At 56.2% G+C, this 20,518-nt stretch overlaps 1 protein-coding gene across 1 annotated transcript; it reads left to right on the top strand.

Moving 5' to 3' along the window:
- Positions 1-6,754: 6,754 nt before the first annotated feature.
- B3GNT7 (UDP-GlcNAc:betaGal beta-1,3-N-acetylglucosaminyltransferase 7) lies at positions 6,755-11,596 on the top strand. The gene is made up of 2 exons (XM_082631326.1): positions 6,755-7,261; positions 9,154-11,596. Exons 1-2 carry the CDS (start codon positions 7,251-7,253, stop codon positions 10,346-10,348), a joined length of 1,206 nt encoding a protein of 401 aa, XP_082487452.1. The 5' UTR covers positions 6,755-7,250; the 3' UTR covers positions 10,349-11,596.
- The last annotated feature ends 8,922 nt before the right edge of the window (positions 11,597-20,518 follow it).

The following is a 20,518-nucleotide window of genomic DNA, read 5'->3' as shown; positions in this document are numbered from 1 at the left end:
ACCAAAAGAAGGGAGGGGTGCTGGGTTCAAAGCCCAGAACAGATTTTGTGACCATTGTCACATGAAGCCCACTCTTGGACCTCTTCTCCAAGGCTCCTGGCTCAGCCCTTTACCATGCTCACTGCAGTTCTGCAAGGCCCATCATGTTTTTAACCCGTCTTTACCGAGACCCGGTCCCAGCTCTGCCATTCACCAGCAGGCTGACTTTTCTCTGGGCCTCAGTTGTTCCTTCGGTAAAATGGGAATAATGAAACCCCATGCCTGGCCAAGCTCTCTAGGGCTGCTAGGGAAGCAGGTGGGAGGGTATGTGTGTGAAGAAGAGTCTTTGTCAATGTGGAGAGGCCTTTGACCAGAGCCTAGGAGGGACTTTTGAGGCCCTGAGTCTCGGCCAGAGTCTCAATGGTCCCTCTGGCTCTGGCCCCTCTGTGGTAACAGCACCAAGGCCAACAGCTACCCGGTGGCCTGTGGTAGGAGCAGGGCTGCCCAGAATGCACCTGGCCAGGCTCTGGGCCATGAAAAGGCAGCCATTCAGGGCTTGGACAGGAGCCGGGTGACGAGAGACAGGGAGCCCTGTGCTGCGGAGAGGAGGGAGGCCTCCCCGTGAGGCTGAGCTGCCAGGCCGGGGAGGGCAGGCCGGCTCACAGCCGAGGGGGAGGCACCGGGGAAGGAAGACTAAGCTAGTGTGTTTGAGGCCGAGGGGCTGAAAGGAGGCTGTGTGTGTCCAAGCCGGCCGCCTGGCGGGCGGGGATGTGAGTCATTGATGGCCTGGGGGAGGGGGCACCCAGCTGTCCAGGATGAGAAGGCACAATGCCCACCCTCGTGTGAATGCGTGTCAGTGTGAATTTGAACGTGCGTGCTGGGGGTGGGGCTGGAGCCCTGAAGATCTATCTGGACCTCCCAAGGCTCCCTGGGGTGGGCACACCCCGTCATCCTCTGAATATGGCTGTGGCGAGACTAGCCTCGTCCCTGCCAGGGTCTCCTCCAGGCAGCCAATGCTGGCAACTCATGCCCTCCGTTATTCAGCCAACGGCATCGGTGCCTCCCCCACCCTGTGCTGCCGGGAGAACAGAAAGGCCTGCCCCTGCTCTTGGTTGTGGTGGGACAGGTGGAGGGGGGACAGACAGACAGACATGATGCCAGCCAAGAGAGGGAGCACCTACTCCAAGGAAGGGGACATTTGAGGTGGGTTTTGAAAGATGAGCAGAAGTTCACTCGATGCAGCAGGGGGGAGCGCATTTGAGCAGAAGGAAGCTGGAGTCTTGGTGAAAGAGAGAGGAAGGCCAGGGCAGCTGGAGTAGGGATGGGAGGTAGACTTGGGTGGTGCAAAGGGCCTGTGGTCAGTAGCTGGAGGTTTCTGGAGGTATGGGTGGGCTAGGCTTGAGGACCTGGAGGAGATCAGAAGAGGCCACTCAAGGATGCAGTAGGGAGCTGCCTGGTGCTGAGCCCATTCCCAAGGGCCTGCCAAGCAGGGTTTCACTGGTAGCAAATGAGCTGGTTGGGGGAAGCCCCTCCCACCTGGACTTGTGTGTGTGTATGTGTGTGTGAAGGTGTGTGTGCATGTGTGATGAGTATCTGGGTGTGTCTATGGGTGAGTCTAGGTGTGTGTATGTGCCTCTCTCTGTGGAAATGTGTGTCTCTATAGGTGTATGTGTATAAGTGTGTCTGCATGGATTTCTTACCAGGTGTGCATGTATCTCGTGTGTGTATGAGTGTGTATGACTATGACTGTCATGCCGAACATGCATGCTTCTGTGTGTGAATGTGTCTGTGTATGAGTGCTGTGTGTCTCTAAATACGTCCGTGTGTGCATGCCTGTCCCTGTGTGTGTGTGTGTGTGTGTGTGTGTGTGTGTCTGGGTCTGTCGCCTGCTTGCCTGCGTGGCTCTGTGTGTGTCTGCTGTGAGTGCCCACCACGCCCTGCCCACAGCAGCCTGGGGCTCAGCCCAGCAGGCCTGTGTCCAGGGCAGCATCCGGGGAGTGTGCCTCTCATTCCCGTCCAGCTTCTTCACAGGCCGCCCTGACCCTGCTCCTGGGCCTGTTTGCATTGTGGCTTCTCTCTCGTCTGACCAGCTCCACCCACATGTGACTGGCTCGCACCCCGACAAAGGCCAGGGTGGCTTCAGCTGCCCCCAGGCCAGCCAGTGGGGGCCCAGGCACAGGAAAGGGGAGGCCAGCCCCGCAAGGGGGCTGTGCCCCCCACCCCACCCCCCAGTGGCCAGCCTGGAGAGGAGGACTTGTCAGGAAAACATTTACAGACACTTCCCACACAGACACCACCCTTCTTCTTCCTTCTGGGGCCCTCAGGCTTAGGGCCTGTTTCTCAGGGCAGTTTGAGAGTCCAAGGGGGCGTGAGCAGGAGGACTGGCCTGGGCAGCTCTTCCCCTGCCTTCTTGAGAATAGCAGCCCCCTCACAGTCGTTCCCACTACAGCAGCGGACACGTGACCCAGGCCCAGTCGATCATGGCACCCCAACCCCCCCCGACACAATCACTGGCCCATCAAACAAGCTTGAGCTACTTTGAGTTGGGTGTCTGTCACTTGCAGCCAGCGGGGCCCCGGACAATCCTTGCCTCAGTCGCGGGTCTGAGTCTCCAGGGCGCACGGGACCACCCTTGCCTGGCGCTTACCTCTCCTCTGTCCCTCCCTGGCTTTCTCAGATCCCATACAAGGGCTGTGGCCACCCTTCCCTCCTCTTCTCAAGCTACTGACTCCACGGCCGCTTCCTCAACTGCCTCCTGCTTTGATGGGAAAGCGAACTCCTCAGCTCTTCCATCTTGGCCCTGATTTCCTCCACACCTGCCTCCCATTAGGTCTTTCCTGTCCCCAGGCTCACAGGAGGAACAGTCCCTCCGCTGGCCCTTGCCCACGGCTGACCAAAAGAGCTGGAATTGGAGGGTTCAACACCAGTGGCTCCCAAACCTTCCTGTGCATCAGAATCATCTAGGAAAGTGGAAAAATACAATTTCCCAGGTTCCATCAGATTCTCTGCAGGCAGGCCCTGGAATCATGATTTTAAAGCATCTTCACTGGTTATGGCAACATCACCTTCTTAGTTGTTGGGTCAGCCTTGGCTCCATCAGGATTTGGCCCTAGAAGGGCATCTTGGGCTTCCCTGGCAGCAATGGGGTTGCCTGTTGTGTTGCTCATATGGGGACCCTGCAATGAGCCCCTTTTACCTTCCTCCCATCTTCTCTCAAGCCCCTGTGATCTGGGCTTCTCTTTGGCCCAATCTTCCTTTGGGTGAGGTGACCTCTCAGACTCCAAACCAGACCACCCATGCTTCAAAACCCTGTCCCTCCTCCCTGCCCCCTCCCCGAGCACCCTCTTTCTTCCCCATCCCCCGACCTCTCTGCTCACTCCTTTTTGACCTCCTCCTCTTCCTCCCACTCTTTAAAGGGAGGGCCAACCCACAGGAAACATGTTCCCCTGGAAGACTGCAGGCGGGACAGTTTGCCTGCGGGGGGCTCCTCCAGTGCCAGTTTGTGCACTGCCCCCCTTGACCAGGCAGCCCCTCCCAGCATGCCCTGCAGGGTGGGTCAGATTTCTGCAGGGGATATGGGTGGCCTCTGAGGACCAGAGGTAGGTGAGGACAGTGGGCCTCACCCCACACCTCCTGGACAGGTGGTGTGTGACAGTGCAATCAATGCGGCCCCACTTAAAGCACGTATTGCGAGAAGCACAAAAGCAGGCCTCCTACCCCTGCCCAGAGCCCGAGGGAGTACCACTTTCCATCCCAGGGCAAATTCAAGGACATGCTCATGCTGACCAAGGACTGGCTAACCCTCCAGTCTGATCATTGTAGGTGGGGGGGGCACCCAAGACCAATTACAGAAAGTTCTGGGCCCAGGGCACTGCTCTGCTGGGTTATGGGGCTCATTCAGGATTGAACAGAGGGGCCTGTGCAGTTTCTTGCCAGGCACACATCTTCACCCAAGAGCAATGGCTTCTGACACTCCAGTGTGAATTAACAGACCCCATGGTGCAAGTGTCGATGGCCACCCTCAAAGCGCTGGCCGCGCGGCTGCCCCTGGGGCGTAGACTCCTACTTGGAGAGGATGTGAATTCACACGCTCACACATGCTGCACTTAAGGGACCACAGCCAGGGCCACTCTCCACCCTGCAGCCTCTGCCCAGCTCTGAGCTCCATCCCCTCTCTCCCAAGTGCCCAGAGCTCCTCACACCTTGGCCAGAGGCTGGCCCAGTGCACCCTCTGGTCCTGCAGAGGGCCCTCCACATCTGAGGGCTCAGCAGGCTCTGGGCCCCGGGCTTTCATCCCAGGGGAAACCAGCAGGGTCGGGATCCCAACCAATTCTGGAGGGGTGGTGGGGGCTGATGTGAAAGAAAGGGGGGAGGAGGAGGGGAAGGCGGGAGGGGAAGGGGGCTCTTGGGGATCTCCCAGGCAGGGCTCCCTGAGCTCTCTCTTTCAGGGCAGAACGTCAACCTGAGGGGAGCAGACGATGACCATGTGACAGGGACAGCTGACCCACTTCCACCATGCTTGGGACCCACGCCAGCCCCCGCCTAACCGGTTCCATTCCCCCACCCTCCCTCCAGGGCCCCCTCCACCTCCCGGATCAGTTTCTGCAGCTTCCCTCTGCCTTCAGCCACGGCTGTGGGGCAGGTGACAGATTCCATCTGCAGACTGACCTCTGCCTCCTCAGGGCCTCGCTCACCCACCCTGGTCAAGGCTTGAGGCATCAGCAGGAATCTGCTGCCGGGACTCTGCCCGAAGGGCAGGGGCCGGGACAGGTGGAGTGGGCCAGACTGGGTGAGTTCCGGCACTCCTGATAGGGACAGGCCCAAGCAGTCCCAGGGGAGCCGGTCAGACTGACGGTGCAAGCTGACCAGGGGCTGGCCTGGCTCCCATCCCAGAGTCAAGAACCGAGTATTTAACTGTCATCCATTTCCCAGGCTGAGTTTGACCGAGGCACAGATCAAATGAAACCATGATGACAAACTGTTCCTCTCAATGGACCAGATTCCACTGGCAAACACTCTGCTGCCTTTGGCGGCGGTCCTCCCATTACCACCTTTGAACCCTCCTGGGTTCTGGAACCTATGGATTGGCTCCCCACCTCGCAGGAGGCACTGATCAAGCTTCACATGCGTCATCTCTGTAATTCTGTGCTGCCAGGAAACTGAGGTCTCAGGGCAATAAGCCACCTGCTCCCGGTGACATGCAGGAAGTGCAGACCCACAGACCCAACACTGCCCCTCCAGTCCCTAACTCTGGGCTCAAAACCCCTTCCCAGAGATCACTGTGTCCACCCCTCATTAGGCTCCTAAAAAGACCCCGCAGCTTCCAGGTGAGAGGTCAGTGCTGAGGCAGGGAGGACTCTCCTCAGCCAGGCCAGCACAAGCCCTCCCTCAAGGCCATACTTGAAGGGCAAAGCAAGAGAACACAGAAGCCTGGGCAGTGAACTACCTGGTGCCCTGCGGGATGGGTGGCCAGTGGGACTGTGGGTGGTCCTCAACAGCAGGCTGCCAGGCCAAGGGGGGCTTTGGGCTGAAGGTCAGAACTTCCTTCTGCTCTGGTACTTGGGAGGGGCTGTTACTAAGGCGCTGGCCCCAGGGTTCTCCTCTGGAATTCTGCCCGAAAGGCCCTTCACAGTCCCTCCCTGAAGCTTGCAACATCCAGGAAGAATTCTATTGAGTGTTGGCTTTCTCCTCCCCCTCCAATGGGCCCTCGAGCCTTAAAGAAAGTGCCCCTCACCAGAGCCTCAGGGGCCTGGGGTCCAGTTGGGAAAGAGCAGCCTCCTTAGGCTTCCTACCACCTGCCTCTGACTGTACCTGGAGGCCTCCTGGCCTCCCTGGGTGCCCCTTGGCAGGAAGTTGCTCCCTGTCACTGCTTTCCCTGAGTGAAGGGCAAAAGGGCCTGCCTCCAGAGCCAGGCAGGCTTCCTGGGTTTGCTTACTATGAGACCTGACCCACTGGAGGCAGGCACCTCCATTTCCTCCTTTGTAAAGTGGTGATAATAATAGCCTCTAGGACTCAGTCATTTCACGAAGGGGCCTAGACCGTGCTTTGCATATTGCACTGCTTGATGAATGTTAGCTGTTATTTACTGGACTGTGAAAGGCTTCTGTTTCACTACTGTGGCCCCTTTTGAGGCCCTACTGTAAGCTCAGTGATGGGACCTCAACATGGAACAAGGCTAGGACAGACATTACCTGTTAGAGGATTCTGGAAGTCACCTGGATGGAACACCCACCACCCCAGACCCACCTGGGCCAAGAACGCCCCTGTGAGTTCTCTGTCTTTGTGCAGCCCACTCCCTAGGAGTCCCTGGGTGTGGCATACACAGACAGATTAATAGAGGCTTAGGGACAAAAAAGGTTTTGAGTGAAATACTTGTTGATGGATGAAAAGGAAGTTTGGGCCGGCAGATGGGCCTTTCCTTGGTGGTGAGGAGGGGCTTCCAGAGGCGAGAAGGACCCCAGAGGTGGAGAGGGCTACTGTCCGGGGACACAGGGAAGGTTTCAGGGCTGAGCTGCGGCCTGGGCCGGGGTCCCCACCCAGGCAACCCGGCCTCCCCCTGACCTCTGCTCGGGGTTCTGCTCTCCCAGCACCAGTCCCTCTCCTCCGTAGACCCAGCCTTAGGTAGCTAGGTGCGGGGGGGGGGGGGGGGGGGCGGGAGGGGGAAGGGGAGAGGGGGGAAAGGAAGCCCTGTATGCCTCTGCCTCCCCCACCCAGAAAAAGTCCGGACGGGGCCGGAGGGAAATGGCTGGGCCCCGCGCGCCTGGGGAGGTTGGAGGTGGGTGGGGTCCCGGTCCGCAAGAGTCCAGAGGGGCCGGCGACCCCAGGGAAGCCCCGCGGGGGAAACCGCGTCCCTGGGGGCGTGAGTGACCCTCGTGGGCTCCGAAGTCCTGACTCGGCCACTCACGCCCGGGCCGAGTGATCGTGGGCGGCTCCGGGCGCTCCCGGGGCTCAGGCGCCACCCCCGGGAAATGGGTAATTGCCGCTCTGCGCGGGGCTGAGGGCTCGGCGCGCGGCCGCGGGGATGGAGAGCCGGGGGCGCCGAAGGGGTTAAGGTACCTGGGCCGCCGCCTACCCTCCGGGCCCCTCCTCCGGCCGCGGGGAAGAGGAAAGCCTCGGCGGGGGCGCGGCCCGGCCTCCGCCCATGCCCGCCCCCGCCCGCCCCCGTCCCGGTCCCCATCCCGGTCCAGGTCCCCGCCCGCCGTCCCCGAGCCGCGGTGCCCAGAGCTGCGATCCGCGCGCCCCGCTCCGCCGCCGCCCTGGACCGGGCCGCCATGTCGCTGTGGTGAGTGGGGCCGTCGGGCCGGGGGACCCGGGCTGGGGGCGCGGGGAGGCATGCCGCGCTGGGTGTCCCGGGCTGGCCTCACTTTCCCGGGCACAGATGGGCTGGCACGGCGGTGGCCGGAGATGCCCGGCTGTGCGCGACGCCTGCACCGGCCGGTCGGCGACCGGGGACCGCGGGGCCCGTGCGCTCAGCCCTCCCCGGCGGCCCCTGTGCTCCCTTACGCCCGGGCACCGAGGCTCGCACAACCACTCCCGCACCCGGGGAGTTAGCGACGCAAGGTCTCGCCGGCAGCTGGGTCCCGTCCCCCATTCCCAGGGCCTCCTGCGTCCTAGGCGACACCCGTCCTCTACCCTCAGCCCCTGAGTGGCTCTCCTTCCTCCCGGGGAGCTCGTGCCTCCCGCCTGCCCACCTCTCCCCTTCTCCTCTCCTCCCGTTGGGGGCTTTTTTCCCACAAATGAAGTGGGGCGGTGCAAGTGGAACCAGCCTGGAGTGGAGGGGGATGACCCCCTCTGTACTTCCTCCGGTCCGGCCTCCCGACCTGGGGTGTGGAGGGCTTCGCCGAAACCCCCAGGGCAGGAAAGCCGGCCCCGGAGCACTCCGCTCCCACCCCCTGGGAAGATACGGTCTTGAGTCACACCCCTGTCCCAGCACCTGAGAGGATCCAGTCTTCCTCCAGGAAATCTTGGGACCCCATGGAAAATTGCCGCTCCATGGGGCTCAGCCTTCACTCGCCCCGGGTGCCTGCCACCTTTAATCAGCCGGTCCTGAGGCCACTCCAGGCTGCTCTACCTGGTTCCTGTCTCACCGCTGTACAGTCTGTCTCTCCTATATCTCCCCTCTTGGCACTCAGGGCCATCTCCCTGCTGGGCTGGCCCTGTGAGGCCACACTTTTCTGGCCTGCCCCCCACTCCTCGAGTCCCCAGCTCCTATGTCTCCACAGGAGAGAACATGGCAGGTGGCATGGCCACCCCCAGAGTGTGAGCTGAGGAGAGGGTGTCCTGGGGTCCAAGGGCTCAGGGTCCGGGGACTCAGGGCCCTGGCCCTGGCTCTGCAAGCACTCCTGGAAAAAAAAAAAACTGATTTCTGCTTCCAAAAGGGGTGTGGTGAGGTTAACTCGTTATGAGGGACCCTGGAGAGTGGGGATACAGCTGCGCCCTTCCCAAGGCAGCAGAGCCGGGTGACTTCACCTCTCCCAGTGGGGGTATGGGGGCAGTGGGCATGCTAGGAGATGCTCGCCCCATTTTCAGGCCTCTGTCGACCGTGAGAGCTGTTCTTTTTTGTTGGGTCACGTGGATGCAGGGGGACGGGGGAGGGACAGGCTTCTTCAGGTCCCAAGTTAGAGCCGGCTCCCCAGTGTCCCGCACACTTTTTGAGCAGGTGTACTCTCTGATGGTTCACCAGGCTTGCACAAAGCAAAGGGGGTGCCTGCGGGAGAGGTGGGGAGCAGGGCAGAGGTCATCCTCGGGGAATCACAGCATTCCCCTGACTCCATACCCACTGTGTGCCCAGCAGTGCGGCTAGCACTCCAATTGCATGTTATTCTCATTTCGGAAAAGAAGAAATCATGGCTCAGAGACGTTAAGGGAGACCCACTGGACCTCTCCATTCAGCTCGTAAGTAGCAGGACCAAAATCTGAATCCTAGCAGCCTGACTCCACAGTGTTTGTACTTAAGCTCTGTGCTGTGTGGCTCCCCTGGTCCTGGAGGAGGGAGGTCAGGATGAGAGAGGAAGCAGGACCCTCCTCTGACCGCTCAGGGGCCCAGGGACTTGAGTCTGTGTCCAGGGTCCACTTGCCCATCTGGAACTGCACCTCTGTACAAGGGGACTGACTCATCCTTTCTTCTCTCCTTTGTACCATTCTCTCCCCACCTCACTACTTCCCCCCCCACAGGAAGAGAACCATCTACAAGAGTGTGTGCCTGTCGCTGGCCCTGCTCGTGGCTGTAACAGTATTCCAGCGCAGTCTGACCCCCAGCCAGTTTCTGCAGGAGCCCCTGCTACCCACCTTCGGGTTACAGAAGGCCCAGAAACTGAGCGGACACCTGGTGAACCCTGACAGCTTCTGGAAGAACCCGAAGGATGCGGTCACCCTCACACCCATGGTTTCACGGGGGCCCCAGGCCTGGGATGTGACCACCACTAACTGCTCAGCCAATGTAAACTTGACCCACCAGCCCTGGTTCCAGGGCCTGGAGCCACACTTCCAGCAGTTTCTGTTCTATCGCCACTGCCGATACTTCCCCATGCTGCTGAACCATCCAGAGAAGTGCAGCGGCGACGTCTATCTGCTGGTGGTGGTCAAGTCCGTCATCACACAGCACGACCGCCGCGAGGCCATCCGCCAGACCTGGGGCCGCGAGCAGGAGTCGGCGGGCCAGGGCCGCGGCGCCGTGCACACCCTCTTCCTGCTGGGTACAGCCTCCAAACAGGAGGAGCGGGCCCACTACCAGCGGCTGCTGGCCTACGAGGACCGCATCTACGGGGACATCCTGCAGTGGGACTTTCTTGACAGCTTCTTCAACCTGACCCTCAAGGAGATCCACTTCCTCAAGTGGCTTGACATCTACTGCCCCAACGTCCACTTCATCTTCAAGGGCGACGATGACGTCTTCGTCAACCCCACCAACCTGCTGGAATTTCTGGCTGACCGGCGGCCCCAGGAAGACCTATTTGTGGGTGACGTCCTGCAGCACGCTCGGCCCATCCGCAGAAAGGATAACAAATACTACATCCCCGGGGCCCTGTACAGCCAGGCCAGCTACCCGCCGTACGCAGGCGGAGGGGGCTTCCTTATGGCGGGGGGCCTGGCCCGGCGCCTGCACCATGCTTGTGACACCCTGGAGCTTTACCCCATCGACGACGTCTTCCTGGGCATGTGCCTGGAGGTGCTGGGCGTGCGGCCCACGGCCCACGAGGGCTTCAAGACGTTCGGCATCTCGCGGAACCGCAACAGCCGCATGAACAAGGAGCCCTGCTTCTTCCGCTCCATGCTCGTCGTGCACAAGCTGCTGCCCGCTGAGCTGCTTGCCATGTGGGGTCTGGTGCACGGCAACCTTACCTGCTCCCGCAAGCTCCAGGTGCTCTGACACCGGGCGGGCCGCTAGGGTAGACTAGGGCGTGTGCCCTCGAGCCCCGGAAGGCATGAGGCTGCAAGTGCGAGGCCAGGGCACAGCCTTCGGTCCCCGCGGGGAGGCGGAGGGGTGGGCCTTACGTGTCCCCAGGTGTGGTGGGGTGCAGGTAGCCGGAGCTGAGGCCCGGGAATGTTTGCAACTGCCCAGACTGGAGACGGTTCTCTGGGGAGCGAGGCCACTGGCCCCTGGCAGCCCTCCTAACCTGGGTCTGTGGCCTGGCTCCCTCTGACCCGGTGGGAGGCCCCGGTGGCCTCTGAAGGAACCCTGTGCTCAGGTACCTGGGCTAGACCTGCCCCTGGATGGGTCTGCGGCTGCCCTCTCACCTTCACGGAGAAGATTCTCCTTCTCCTGTGAAATGCCTCAGTCTCCCCACGGGCCCAAGCAGCCCTTTCAGGAGAAGCTCAGCCCTGTGCAGGCACACAGGCCCTCTCACGCCCCTGGGTCTCCTGGAGACTGAGCCTCAGAAGGCCCTCAGCACACCCCCGCCCCCTGACCTACCTGGGCTTTGGCTGCCCAGTCTACTCCCAGTTGGCTTCACTCCTAGCTGCGTCCTGTGATGCTCCATCCGGCTCCCATCTGTCTGGAAGCATGACCGGCCACTCTGACTACCTCAGCGATCCTCAGAACCTCTGGATGGGCTGCAGCCCCACCTCACCCCCTGACGCAGGGCCAAGGAGCAGTGCTCCGGCCCCGGCAGTCAAGGTGCTGCCCAACCAGCCCAAGCCGAGGGCCCTCCTGCAGCCCCGTGAGGCCTGGCTCTCCAGCCGGAAACCAGCCGGTTCGACCCTGGAAGTGGACATTCCTTTATTAATGTGAAGTTTTATTTATGAAGAATTTGGAAGGAGAAGGTGCCAGGCCTCGGGAGAAGGTGGTGTTCGTCCCTCCGCTTCCCTCGTTTCAGCAAGACACGACCTGCCTCGGCCACTTTTCCACCCACAGCCACAACCCCGCCCCGGCACCCCCGTGCCCGTCCCAGCCCCGCTCCAGAACCCTGCCCGGCCTGCACGCCTACTTCTGCAGGGCCTAAGCAGACCAGCATTTGCCCCTGTGAAGGGATGGCGTGGCCCTCGTGGGCCGCCCCACTCAGGTTCAGGGGTCCTTGGGGGTGGCTGCAGAAGGATGCCACCTCGTATCAGGGTCGAGTCACCTGGGAAAAGATTGAGGGGTCGACTCTATTTTCTCAATAAAAGGGGACTGATTTTCTTTCTGGTGTGCAAGTTCCTGTCGCCATCTCCGTCGGGGGGCCTGTCTGGGGCCAAGGTTGCTGGAGATTTCTGAAGACACAGCTCGTTCCTTGTTCTTGGCTGGTGGGTACACAAGGACCCTTTGAAGGACCTTAGAGGGAGCTGAGTGCCAGGATGAAAGCAGAGTCAAGAAAGACGCCCCCTGGGTGGGAGCGGGGTGCAAGAGAGACCTGCCGCCCGCAGAGTGTTCCCAGCGAGCGCCAGGCCAGAGCCGCCCTGAGGCCGGCGCTGCAGCGGGTGGGGTTGGGTCGGGGGCGTGCAGGGCCTGGTGGGCTTCCTGACGTTCCTTCAGCCAGCCTGGAGCCTTGGTAAGGTTGACAAGTGGCACTAAAACAGTGGCTCTGTGGGGTCCAGTGTGAGCAGACTGTGCGGGGAACCTCGGCCTAAACTGCGTACTTCCAGGCTGGCGAGGGCAGCCACCCGCAGGAGAAGGGGCACGGGGGCTGTAGTGGGCAAGACAGCAGCTCCCTGCCTGCGCCCAGTGGCTCACATGCCCCGAGAGGGTCACTTACTTATTAATGCCCACGCTAGGACTCTCCTCCAGGTGAGTGAGAGGAATGGCTAGATCTTAACCTAACGCACCGTCTTAGAATGTTAAGAATTTCTCGATGGCACAGCAGAGAGTTAAACCAGGCACAGGGCCCTGCTGGGCCTTGTCACTGTACAGGTCGCTAGCCCTGTTTGTCTATCCCTCACCCTCTGAAGCCAAGGGCTGCAGAAAGCAGGGAGGGGCTCTGGGGTCTCTGCCTTCCCAGAGCTCAGTCCAGCGAGGCCGAGAGCCATGGAGGGGCATCCAGGAGACGGAGGCGGAAGGGCCACTGGACCCAGGGCCCCGGTGGGGGTCCAGAGGCAGCCTTTGTGTTCAGCTGCCACCTGAAGGATGCTGGGTAGGTGGAGGGGAGACAGGTGGGTGCACGCCGAAGCAGATAGGAGCTCCTCCACAGTGGGGGGGCGCTGCGGTGGGTGAGGCTGGGGGTGGTGGAGCAGGGCTGTGAGAGGGGAAGGCTGCTGGGGGTCTCAGGCCTTCTGGGTTGCAGGAGGGTGTTCAGACTCGATCCTGAGAGAGAGGGACGAGGAGGGAGCGGGGCGGGGGGCCCTGGCGGCACACCCCTTCCTCTGGGCGCACTCTTCCTCCAGCCGAGCCGCACACAGGGAGATCTCAGTGGGAGCAGCAAGTTCCCAGCATGGGAACTTCCTCAGGCTCTGCCCCATGGGGACCCTTGTTCCTGACCCCATTTCAAACCTCAGGGGCCCAGGCTGGGCTGGCAGAGAGGGCTGGGAGAGGGGTGGGGCGCCCACGTTAGCACCGCAGAAGGAAGGGAGGAAGGGCGGGGAGCCCACCTGAAGGGGCTGGTATAACAGGACCCCCAGCCCAGGGCGGGGAGCACCTGCATCTTGGAGGAGGAGTGGGCGCTTGCCTGTGGTGCAAGGGGAAGGAAGGAGGGTCCAGGCCGGGGACACGTGCAGCAGCCCAGAAGTGCAAAAACGTGGGGCATCGGGGCAGCCAGCTGCCCCGGGTGGGCAGTGCTGGAGATGGGAGGAGCTGGGCGGGGTGTCCCGGTGCTGCACCCCACAATACCTTTCTTCAGTCTTCAGCTGAAAATGGTATTTAAGGTGGTGGCTTGGGCCATTTTGGAGAGTTTTCCTGGGTACCCTCCATGCACATAAGAGGTATGCATGTTATTAAACTTCTGTTTGTTTTTCTCCTGTTAATCTGTCTTTTATTATAGGGAGGAGTCTCCGCCAACAACCTAGAAGGGTAGAGGGAAAATTATCTTTCCTCCCTACAAAATCCTACCTCTCCCTTTTGGAGCTCACTCACTCCTAAATCGTCTGGACCCTCAAGGACATCCTTAGTCCAAAGTGTGCTCCCTGGACAGTCTGAGCCACCTTCTTCAGCTGCTGCCTCTCCCCCGACACGGTGACACGGTGGAACACGGTCCCCCGCACCCCAGTCCCGTGCACTCTCAGGCGCTATCTTCCTGGCAGAGGCTGTAGCAGGGCGCACGCTTCAGACACAGAGTGATTCTCTTAATCACCCTCGCTAGCGCTGCCATCCTTCCCCAAAGAACAGAAGAAGCAAGCTAGGGGTGCTGGGTCCCAAGACTCCCAGTCGGTTACACAGTCTCCTGGGGAGCCCCACAAACGCACTCAGGTTCCCTTCGTCCCTGGGAAGCAACTTTCCAAGCCTTCCCTGACAGTAAATTTTAGTCACTCCTCAATCAGATCCTGGGGAACAGGTAGGGGTGGGGGGAGGTGGGTCTCAAACCCTTTCCTCCCCAAGGGCCCTGAGCTTCAAATGCAAGACACTTCCCCTCCTCCCCAGCCACCAGCCCTGCATTCCTAGGGGCCTTGGGAAGAGGTAGCTTTGTCAGGCCACAGAAGGTCCAGCCTGCTCTCCGCCGGGCAGTGGGTGCTCTCTTTGCCACATTTACATAACTAAAGAGACCACTCAAAGAAACCTCCCCTTAACAAAGAAAGCCTGTTCTGAGGTGACTTTGTCCACCTAAGCTAAGAAGCAGGGAAGGAAGCTTCTGGAACCCTGTTATATACAACGGTCAAGTGAAGAAATGGAGGCTCCCAAGAGTAGGGTCCCACAGGTATCGTGTGACAGGGCACTACTTGAACTCAGGTCTCTGCACCTAACCCCTCACCCACGAACTTCCATGTGTATTTGTGGGGTTTTGCCCAAAAGCCCCAAAAGTAGAAAAATGTGATGTCCCATGAGGGATTGGAAATTGGGTATTTTGGGTTTGGGGGAGCCCAGCAGTATTAGCACTGTAAGAAGTCTTTTTTCCAGGTAGTTTTTAAAAATATTGTGAAGAAAAACTTTTCTGTTTCAGCGAAACACTATGCATTGTTTAAAGCACAACCCCCAATCTGTCTGCTTCCAGCCCAGTTCATGGTCTTGGAGCTATTCTGCACCTTTTTTTAAACTCACAGGAAGTGGGGGAGGGATAAATTGGGAGTTTGGGATTAACATATACACACTACTATATATAAAATAGATAAACAACAAGGACAGCACAGGGAAGTATATTCAATTTCTTGTAATAACCTATAATGGAAAAGAATCTGAGAAAGAATATATCTATATATAGACACACACACACACAAAACGAAATCACTTCGCTGTACACCTAAAACTAACACAACTTTGTAAATCAACTATACTTCAATTTTAGATTTTTTTTAATAAAAAATTTTAAGAAATACATTGTAAATATAATAATTAAAAAATCGCAGGAAGCTAGAGCTTCCATCAACTTCTCTCCCCCCTATGGAAAAACCAGTTTTGCCTCGGTTTGCAATTCAATTCCTTCACTCCATATAAATTTGTGCTTTTTGACGTCTCCTGTGAACCAGTTATAGCATCCGCTTGCCCTCTTATGAATAAAATAAATCTTTACCTCGCGTTCACTTTTATACCTGTAGGAGTTAGGAGTTCCTTTTTCTGAAAAGTATCTTTTACATTTGCTTCTATATTAAAACGAATACAGACACGTTATGACGTAGAAAGCAATTTTTGCGTATATTTCTGATACAAAACTTGCATCTCGGAATAAATTTTACACCTTCCAGGTGAGCCTGGAGCTCAATCCTTTCTGGAGGGGCTCAGCCCCGCTGCTCATCTGAAAAGCAACCCCCCCCCGCGCCCTCCCCGCCCCCGGGAGCTTTGGAAAAACACTTGCGTCCAGGGCCCAACCCAGGCGGGTTACATCCGAACCTCGGGGGCGGGCGCTAGTCTAGGTGTTTTAAACAGTTGCCCAGGTGACTCCGGCGGGCGCCCGGGCGGGGATTACCTGACCCTGCAGAGCCGCAGGTGACGATCAGGAATCTTCTCGCGCTTTGTTTTTCTCTGGTGCCGAATCTAACAGGAATGCCCGGAATTCCTGCTCCCGCCCCAGGCTGGACAAAGGGTGTGGGCGTCGGAGGGCGGTCAGCCCAACCCGCGACCCAGAGGCCATCGCTGAACCACCTAGGCTTTAGTGGGGACAATCGCGCTCTGCCGTCGGAGGTGGGGGAGGCAGGGGTGGGTGGTGGCGGAATCCACCAGATCCCGGGGACCTGGTTAGGAGGTGGGGAGTGCGGCATCTCCCGGTGAGACCTACCTGCTGGCCCGTGACGCGGCCGTAGAGGGCCGAGGGGCGCACGGCTGCAGGTAGACCCCTCTGCGCCGGCTCCGCAGCAGCGGGCCGTGGGCGGGGCCCTGCGAAGATCCAGGGCGCGGGGCGGGGCCGGAGGGCTGGAGGCGTCCGCGGGGCCAGAACGATGCCAGGAGAGGGCGGGGAGCGCCCCCAGCCGACCACGTTGGACATCGTGACAATGAGGGGTGGGACGATTAGAGCTGTTCCGTGAAATTTGTAACTTGGAATACTTGTAGCCCAAATTATCCGCGGTACCTAAGGGCATGTGTGCCTCAAAAATGCCAGAAACCTCCACGCCAGACTGTACAATAGGAATTGTTTCCTGGTAGTGGGATTCCAGGGGGTTTATCCTTTTCTTTTAGCTTATCTGTATAAAGAAGGCTTTCTACCCTGAGCGTTTATCACTTAGTTGAGGGGTAAAGTTTAGGAGATACACGTAGGCCAATATTCGGACAGACACGGTAGCCTTGGAGGGAGGGAGATGGCTTTGAGATCCTCAGGGCCACCTCGAGGAATGATTCTTGTTTTACCCACCAAGGATGAGTGCAGCCTCTTGACAGAAATCGCCTTGGCCAGCCCACCCTCAGAGGCCTTCTGAGGTCAGAAGGAAGGCCTTAGATATCTGGCAACAGTTTGCTGTCCTTGTAATTGTTTACTACCTAAGCTCTCCTAGACAACTGATACAATAATCCATATGCTATAAAAGCTGATGTATAGCCAGCCTTGCTTAGGATAAATTTGATTGCAAATGACATAAAATTCAGCTCAAGCTGGTTGAAACTTCATTTTTTTTTTTAATTTATTTATTTGGCTGCATCGGGTCTTGGTTGCGGCACGCGGAATCCTCATTGCTGTGTGGGGGGTCTTCCTTGTGGCACGTGGGATCTTTTCAGTTGTGGCATGCATATGGGATCTAGTTCCCTGACCAGGGATCAAACCCAGGCCCCCTGCATTGTGAGTGTAGAGGCTTAGCCACCGGACCCCCAAGAAAGTCTCAAGCTGGTTGAAACTTTAAAAGCAATTTGCTGGCTCACATGAGTGAAAGGCCAAGGGCAGCCACCTTCAAGTTTGCTCTGATTCAGCTGCTCATCCAGGATAAAGGCACAGGGCAGCCTCCCCACTTGCCAGATCTGCACTCAGGTTGCAAAAGCTGCATGTTGACCACCATACTGAACCCAGGCAAATGGTCTGGAAAACTTTGAGGCAGGTCTGGAAACAGCTGACCATCCACCATTGCCACCTGCAGTTAGCTAAAACCAGCTGCTGGTTGAAAGGCCAGACTCAAATCAGGCAGCCCAGCACATCCAGACCTAGTCAAACGTTTCTTACTAGATTTGTTTTATGAACTTGAACCTATGTTCTTTGGCACTTAAAAAAATAGAGAGTTACTGATAAAAATGTGTTTTATAATGAAGACTTATGAGCCACTGTGAATCACAGTACACTCAGCATCCCCCAGTGATATCCTACCTGCTCCCAGGAACCTTCACATCTGATGAGGTATCACTCTTATAACTACAGTGCATTATATATCACAGTTGACCTTAAAATAGGGAGATTATCTGGGTGGGCCTGGTCTAATCCCATGAACCCTTAGAAGCAGAGAGCTTTCTCTTGCCAGCAGGAGAAATTGGAGAGATTCAAAGCAGGAAAAGGATTCCACATACAATAGCTGACTTGAAGATGGAGGTGGCCAAGTGACAAAAAGTGAGGGCAGCTTCTAGAAGCTGAGAGCAGGCCTTGGTTGGCAGCCAGCAAGGAAGTGGGACTGAATCAAAGATTCATATCAAACTCTGTACCATGCTCAGCACATACGTCCCCTCTGCACAAGAAACTTTTACTACATATGTATATTAGGAAGAAAACATCAAGGATCCCCCAAAGCAGGAATTGGACAGGCCAAACTCCATGTTCATGAGACAATAAACCAGAAATTACCCACAAAAGTAAACCAAATGACAAGAACAATGACAACAATCCTAGCCTCTTTCTTAAATAACTGTGTGCCAAAGAAAAAATGAAAGCTATAAAGGCAGACTGTTTTGAAATCAGGGCCACCACATAATTATGTTTATGGAGATAACACCAATTTATGTCATTATAACCTCAAAGGTGTTAGGCCTTGGCCCTAAAGCAGTTGAACATTGTGAAATTTGACAACTTTAAATGCATTCATTTATCTACGAAAAATATAATACAAATAATTGAACTAATATTTCAACTCAAAATTTCGGGAAAGAACTTTAAAACAGACTAAAGCTGGAGTTCCCTGGTGGCCTGTTGGTTAGAATTCGGAGCTCTCACTGCTGTGGCCCGGGTTCAATCCCCGGTGGGGAACATCCCACAAGCCACATGGTGTGGCCAAAAAAATTTTTTTAATGAAAAATAAATAAACAGACTAAAGCAAAGCCAGAAAAAGGAAACAATAAAGACATAATAAAAATGAAAGTTGAATTTAATGAATTTGAAAGCAGTAGAATCGATTAAATAAATCCATAAGTTGTTCCTTAAGAAAAAAAATTGATGAATCAAGACCACCATGAGATATCACCTCACACCTGTCAGAATGGCTGTTACCAAAAAAACAGCAAATAGCAAGTGTTGGCGAGGATGTAGACAAGAGGCAACACTTGTGCACTGTTGATGGGAATGTAAATTGATGCAGCCACTATGAAAAACAGCATGGAGCTTCCTCAAAAATTAAAAAGAGAACTACCATATGTCCAGCAATTCCACTTGTGGGTACGGAGACCATTTGGCTGTTCCTCAGAAACCATTTGATCCAACAAATTTACTTCTAGGAATACACCCAAAAGAATTCAAAGCAGGGACTCAAACAGATATTTGTTCATCAATGTTCATAGCAGCATTATTCACAATAGCCAAAAGGTGGGGACAGCCGGGATGTCCATCAAGATGAATGGATAAACAAAATGTGGTATATGTCCAATGGAATAATATTCAGCCATAAAAAGAAATGAACTTGCAGGACTTTCCTGGCGGTCCAGTGCTTAAAACTCCACGCTTCCATTGCAGGGGGCACGGGTTTGATCCCTGGTTGGGGAACTAAGATCCCACATGCTGCATGGCATGGCCAAAAAACAAAACCAAAAAAACGAATGAACTTGCTACAGAAGAGTACATGCTACAACATGGATGAAACTTGAAGACATTATGCTGGGTGAAATAAATCAGACACAGAAAAGACAAATATCGTATGAGTCCACTTATACGAGGTCCCTAGAGTAGTCAAACTCATAGAGACAGCAGAATAGAGGTTACCAGGAGATGCGGGGAGGGAAGAGTTTGTGTTTAATGGGTGCAGAATTTGTGTGTTGGGGATGATGAAAAAGTTCTGGAGGGGGATAGTGATGACGGTTGTACAACATTGTCTTTGTACTTAATGCCGCTAAAGTGTACACTTTAAAAAGGTTGAAATGGTATGTTTTATGTAATGCATATTTTACCACAATAATAGATGAACAGTAGATTATTATTATTTTTTTTTTTTTGGCTGCTTTGGGTCTTCCTTGCTGCACGCAGGCTTTCTCTAGTTACGGCAAGCGGGGGCTACTCTTTGTTGCAGGGCACGGGCTTCTCATTGCGGTGGCTTCTCTTGTTGCGGAGCACAGGCTCTAGGCGCGCGGGCTTCAGTAGTTGCAGCGCCTGGGCTAAGTAGTTGTGGCTCGCGGGCTCTAGAGCTCAGGCTCTGCAGTTGTGGCGCACGGGTTTAGTTGCTCCATGGCATGTGCGATCATTGTAATATAACATCATTTCTATCCCCTTGTATATCTCCTCTGAATTTCCAGAATCCCTTTCCAGTATGTTCTAGGCTGAATTCTGCCCATGAGGGGCACCCTCACCAGATTCAGAAGGCTGAAGGAAGTAGAAGCCATTCCTCTCGAGAAGCAGCTATGGGTAAGCAGCAAAAATCATCACTGGTGTCTTTCCTTAGCTTCTGGGGTCCCCCTTGGAAGACCCTCACTTCAGTGCTGTGGGCAGCTGAGACCCTTAGTGAAAGCTTCCAGCAGCTCCAGGAGTCCTCCTGGGGAACCCCTGCTTTCGTCTTGCTGGCACGTGGGATCATTGGTGGCACGTTCCCTGCCATCCCCTCACTTCCAGTGGCTTCCTGTCCTTTCCTCCCCCAACCCCTCCAATGCTTCTGCAAGTCTCCATTTCCCTGTATTAATCTCTCTCTACTTGAAATACCTAGAGTGGCTTCTGTTTTCCTGATTAAACCTCGACTGATACAAACAGTACAGCGTGCATATCCTTGTTCGTGCTCATGAACCCATGGGCCACTCTAACTGTAGCATAAATTCCTGCAAGTGAAATTTCCAGGTCAATTTAAATTTTGATAGTGTATTATTCAGCTCGTGTTGCCATAACAAAGTACCACATGGGACTTCCCTGGTGGTCCAGTGGTAGAGAATCTACCTTCCAGTGCAGGGGACGCAGACTCGATCCCTGGTCAGGGAACTAAGATCCCACATTCCGCAGAGCAACTGAGCCCATGCACTCTAGAGCCCACATGCCTCAGCTAGAGAGCCCACGTGCCGCAACAAAAGATCCTGCATGCTGCAGGGAAGATCCCGAGTGCCGCAGCTAAGACCCGACAAAGCCACATTAATTAATTAATTAATTAACTTAAAAAAAAAAAAGTGAAGTACCACAGACTGAGTGGCTTGAACAACAGAAATTTATTTCCTCACAGTCTGGAGGCCCACAGTCTG

The sequence above is a fragment of the Mesoplodon mirus genome (assembly GCF_964341445.2).
Source record: "Mesoplodon mirus genome assembly, chromosome: 8".
NCBI classification, from domain to species: Eukaryota; Metazoa; Chordata; class Mammalia; order Artiodactyla; family Ziphiidae; genus Mesoplodon; species Mesoplodon mirus.
The sequence above is the reverse complement of the archived record's forward strand: the minus strand, read 5'-3'. Positions and strand labels throughout refer to the sequence as shown.